This window comes from Atta cephalotes (assembly GCF_000143395.1).
Source record: "Atta cephalotes unplaced genomic scaffold scaffold00035, whole genome shotgun sequence".
NCBI classification, from domain to species: Eukaryota; Metazoa; Arthropoda; class Insecta; order Hymenoptera; family Formicidae; genus Atta; species Atta cephalotes.
The window spans coordinates 2,890,269-2,895,781 of record NW_012130099.1 but is presented as its reverse complement, the minus strand read 5'-3'; the positions used below and the strand labels follow the sequence as shown (position 1 = coordinate 2,895,781).

Sequence of the window (5,513 nt, the reverse complement as noted above, 5' to 3'; positions counted from 1 at the left end):
GTAGAGTAGTATTCGTAGTATTTACTTTTCTACGAAGAAGAGAATAAATATAGTACGAGTAAGTTAGTTAGAGAGAGAGAAGAAGAGAGAGAGAGAGAGAGAGAGAGGGGGGGGAGAGATTTCTGGATACATTATATTCTAAAGATAGAAGCATATTTCTGAAATGATTGTGTACTCCTTAATGCATAATAACGTGCTTTTCCCTCCTCGTGTGGATTATTCCAAACAACGCGTCCCAAGAATACTTCTTTCCTGAGAATAAAAATCGGGAGTAAAAATATTTTCTCTCTCATCTCGTTTCCAGCAATCCTCCGTTGATTCTACAGTGTTAAGTCAGGAATCTCACGTTTCCTTTTCAAGAAATATCATTCTCGCGCGATCGTAGTGATTAATTCGCGAAATGAAGATTATTGACCATTAATGAAATTGAACATGATACATAACGATGATATAACAAATTGGTAATCGACAAGTTTTCACGTGGTGAGATTCTAAATGTATTTGTTTTGATATTAATTGTAAGATGAGATATTATGCAGAAAAATTTGTCAAAAGTCGTTTCATGAGAGAAATACAATGCTTTAGCTGTAAATACAAAACATTTCCATAAAATCGATATAAACGTTCTATTCTATTTGATTGGAACAGAAGTTTGTAGCACTACGGATTTCAAAATTCAAGCAGCTAATTTTTGTTTTAAAAATAAACAAATTTAAATTTGAAAAAAGAGTTTTGAAGTTTAAAATCTCTACTTTCGAAAAGTCATGATGTCTTTTGAGTTTCTATGAATTTGATAATTTTTATATGTGTATTGTAGGAAAGTACGAGTCGAACAAAATGGGAAATTTTCTTCTTACTTTATGGGCCACATGCCCAAAAAAACTTATCGCAATTTTCGACTTTCTAACGTGAAAGCTTAAAGTTTTGCCTATAAAATCATTTTTTTTTAATATTTCTAAAATTTTTTGTTACTGAGATTGCGTATTAAATAACAGGAGCATTTAAATTTTTTTAAATCGTTCATAACTCCATTAAATGTTATTGTAATTTAAGAAACAGGTTTTTAAAGCTAAAATTTATCGAATGATATAATTGCCAAATTTTTTAAAAAATATGTAAATATGATACAAATGAAGTAGCGCTACGAAGTTTCTAACCTAATAAAAAATAAATTAAAAAGTTTTATTAAAAAATTATATTTATTTTGATAATAATTTTAATAATTATATAAATAATAGTTTAAATTTTTGTTAGTTTTCCTTTAGCTCGTATTACCATTTTTTCTAAGAAAATGCAATAAATTGAGATTGCTTTATACTTGCAGCGAAGGCTGTATTTGAAGTATAAACAATTGAGACAGAGAATTGCTATCACAATTTAATTAATTCTCTCTATTAAATCATAACTGAACTCTTGTTGCATAATTGAATCACTACTTTCATTATTATTCATCTTGCTGTCATTTTAATTATTAAATCGAATAACATGAAATTAAACGGTAAATCAGATATAATAGCTTCTTGCTTTGCGGGAGAATTTCTGCCTTCGTTTTGGTAAAATAACGCGATATTTAACGCGATGTGCCCTTTAGCACTTTGCATACATGCCCTTTAGCTGCGAAAGGCGAAAGAGGTAGTAAAGTCGGGCTTACGCAACCCCATCCTTTACTCAAAATACACAGTGCCCTGGGGTTGCGTAGCCCACACAATGAACATGATACGCGTACCGGAAGTAGGACATACACTCACCTACGACCTTTCAGACTAATTACTTGCTCAAGCTATTGAAGCGTCCGGAGGCGTCTCGTTCTTGTTAGTTTCCCGAAATAGAGTGTATCGAGTTCGTTTGTTTGTCTTCGCAGTTAGTCACAGGTGTGATACAACAATCGATTCTCGATAAGCGTAAACGTACTGTTGTGCACTCGCCTCAGGCCTGCAATGATGGGTGCGCGAATCAATGCGAAATCGATGTTCAAATTAGAATTTAAATTTATGCTACTCTGATATATAATCTCCCCAAATATATTATATTATAAGTAATATTTAAAAATTATAAAAAATTGAAATCTTTTTAATATAACTTTAATGGCATGTAATTAAAATCTAAATTTACACGAAAATCTCGTTAATGTTTCTGTCTCCGGATAAATAGAAATTGTCAATATTCGGAGCTGAATTTAAATTTATATAAATATGAAGAATGAGTAACTTAAATAAAATCAGATTTATTTCTGAAAAAACGCACGTGTACGCAACGATTTTCATTAAAAAATCCAATTTTTAAATAGTCCCAGATAAAAACAATCTTCTTCAATCGATTGAATGAAATATTTCAAAATAAATTTATTTCTCCGAATTTAAATTAAAAAGTGAATAATGCTTGTAAGAAGGTAAACAATCGTGCTAAAATTAACTCGAAAGGGAATGTCAAATTATAATTCGAATTCATACTAAATAATAAAATAGTAAAATAATCTTTACAAAAGTATCATCATTAATATTTAAAAAAATTGAAAATTAAAATTTTTTTTAATGTAACTTAAAACAATACGATACGAATCCTTTTTAATGTAATTTTAATGGGATGTACAATTAAAACATAATTTATATTAAAATCTCATTTATTATTTTCGCCAGTTGAATAAAAATCAATGTTATGGAATAAATTTGTACAATTATGACGGATGAATGTAAATACAATAAGATTTATTTCTGAAAATATACACTGAGGATTTAGATATATATGTATACTATAATAAATATGTATAAAGTTGATAATGAATAAACTTTAACATCATGGCGTTCTAAGATCTCGCGAAATACTAGCTCTCGTTCTTAATCTCCAGCGCTCGTAAATAACGACGAGCGTCGCGAAATAACGACAAAGTGACTTCGCGAATTTCTCAGGCAGCTGAGCAAACAATAAGTTGCCCTCAATCGATCGAAATCTCAAACTTCAGCCGCAGCTGTCGAACGTCAGAAATCCGTATCGACCTGATACCATGATACGCTCCTGCATCCCGAGCGGACTATCGCGCGTGAACGTCAACATCGTCATCGACATCGAGGCGTGGTGACGCGACGTCGGCCGACGATCTCAGTTCGCCGGCAACGAGCGTCGCGACAGCTCGCGCCGTAACGCGGGAGGAAGTTTGGCCGGAAGAAGAGGTTGCTCCCCCGAGAAGAAGAGGGTGAGGTATCAAGGGGTGCGAAGAGAAGACAAGCAAGAGGAACGCGAAGGAGAGGACGAGAGACGAAGACGTGCAATTCCGCGACAAAGGGGGTGACCAGGGAGTACCACCAAAGGGGTGGCAGCGAAGAAAAAAGGGGGCGAGGTAGACGGGGGTCAACGGGTTAAAACACGTGGATGCTGTGGCCGGTGTTGGGGGGGGATGACGGGCTGAGCCCCACAGCGTCGCCCACGCCGGCGACGACCGGCGCCGTCTCCTCCGCGAAGGGGGTGAACAAACTGACCCCTCTGCTGCTCTGCGCCCCCTGCAAACCCGGTGGCCACCGGAAGAGCCAGAGCTCCACCCAGTGGTACGTGCAACAGGTAAAGAGACATTGGATGACCGGATGGCATCCTGCTGTTTTGGCCTTTCGTTCGTTCGTTCGTTCTGCTTCGTTTTTGTTGACGATCTCTTATGTTTGTTTGAAGCGGGAGAGTCTTATGGAGATTAGTAGATATGCGAAGAGATTATGGGATTATGATAACTATTAATTATTGAGTGCGATAAGATCGATTCTCTCGTTTCCATTCGTAATTTTATTTGATTTGTTTTTCTTTGATTTGCCAGCACTTTTGTCATTGAGCGAAGCTTGGTGTATGTTCACATGTATGTCCATATATTATACATATGTATTTCGCATGAAAGGTGTATCGTAATGCTCCCGTTGATAATACGTTGGTAAACATTCGAGTTCAGCTAGCTTAATCGCGAATTCCTCAACACCGAAAGTGGAGTTCTCAATGTAACATATGATAAATTATTCATCAATCGATTATTTTTACATCAGTCTTATCTACGTGGGAAAAAAGATATTGTATTTACAGCACTAGTTTAGTTAAAAATAATCTTGTTTAATAGGAGGACAAATAACATTTTATGAAGCAGTAGTTTAAAATAACAAAATAAATTTATATATGCATTTTTATCAAGTACATTTTTACCTAAATATACTTTTTTTATTAAAATTCATCCAGTAATAAAATTTTAGTTTAATGCTTTTTCTGAGGTTTGATGACAAAAATACAAATTGCAGAAAGTTTGATGTTTAGTTGATAATCTTTTCCTTGAATAAGAAATTTGGAGTTCAATCAGAGAATGTGTTTATCTTTATATTCTTAATTCTCAATATAACGTATAATGAGTCGAGTGATTAGTTATTCATTAATCGATTCTTTCATACTGATTTATCTATATGGGGAAAAATGATGTTGTATTTTATATCTTTATCAAAATACATCCAGTAATAAATATTTAATTCAAGGTTTGTTTTGCGAGATTTCATTAAAGATGTGAATCGCTCAGAAAATTTAGTATTTAGTCAAATATTTTTCAAAAAGAAATTCGGAGTTCAATCAGAGAATGGACTTATCTTTACGATACACCCAATATGTTTTGCATGACCTGCTAAAAATATCGTTTTTGTCATGAGTGAATATTTTTAATTAGACTTTAAGATGCATGAAAAAAAATGAATGAAAATCTTTTCGTTACTTTCATCGTCGATGTTTAGACTAGTGCATGCCAAACAGGATTTATAAGTGTGCAACAGATGCATTATTGTAACTATCTCAATCCTCACGCCTACCAAACTTTGGGAGCAATGAATGACATTGATTCCTAAATTAAGTCGCGCATTGATCCTCGTGTATGTGTTACTGCACACGAATTGCCAGTTTAACTGAGTAATCAGGGTCAAAATGTCATCGGAACTGTATCACCTACTGAGTGGAAAAAAGCGATCCCTTAGCAGTTCAATCAGTAAAAATAAAAATTACATTAGCCTCAATCGGCTGAAGAAGTTTTTTCTTCAAAGATCACTTTTTGTCAAAAGAAAACGTCTTTTACGACTAGAACCGGAATAAATATTAATTTTTTTCGTTACTATTATTAACTGGATGTGTATATAATTTGTATATTATATATTTATTTAATTCATTAATTTGTTTAGTTAATTATCATTATATGTATTATATTATTCTATATCTCTATTACACATCATATAACTGTATTACACTCCAGGCCAAAAGTCTAGAAACGTTTAAAAAAAAAAATTGAATTTTTGGAATTATTTATTCAAATATCTATAACAATGTGTTTTTTTTTTATAATAATCCTTTAAATCCAACAATGTTATTGTAGGATCTGAAGAATTAACGATGTGCTAGGAATCTTTGTCTCATTGGAAGGAATGATGAACGCACGACGCTTTTCTGCGAAAAATTCAGAATCTCTTTAAATATTTAAATAGTATCTTTGAAACGATGTGCGTGAATATTATATTATT

General features: G+C 33.3%; 1 protein-coding gene across 1 annotated transcript in view; it reads left to right on the top strand.

Annotated features, from left to right (window-relative positions):
- The first annotated feature begins 3,366 nt into the window (after nt 1–3,366).
- Nucleotides 3,367–5,513, top strand: part of LOC105621640 (ral guanine nucleotide dissociation stimulator-like 1) — a 16,507-nt gene continuing 14,360 nt past the window's right edge. The window contains exon 1 of the mRNA XM_012203108.1: nt 3,367–3,552. Coding sequence (XP_012058498.1) covers nt 3,367–3,552 — 186 coding nt within the window. The remainder of the gene's footprint in view (nt 3,553–5,513) is intronic.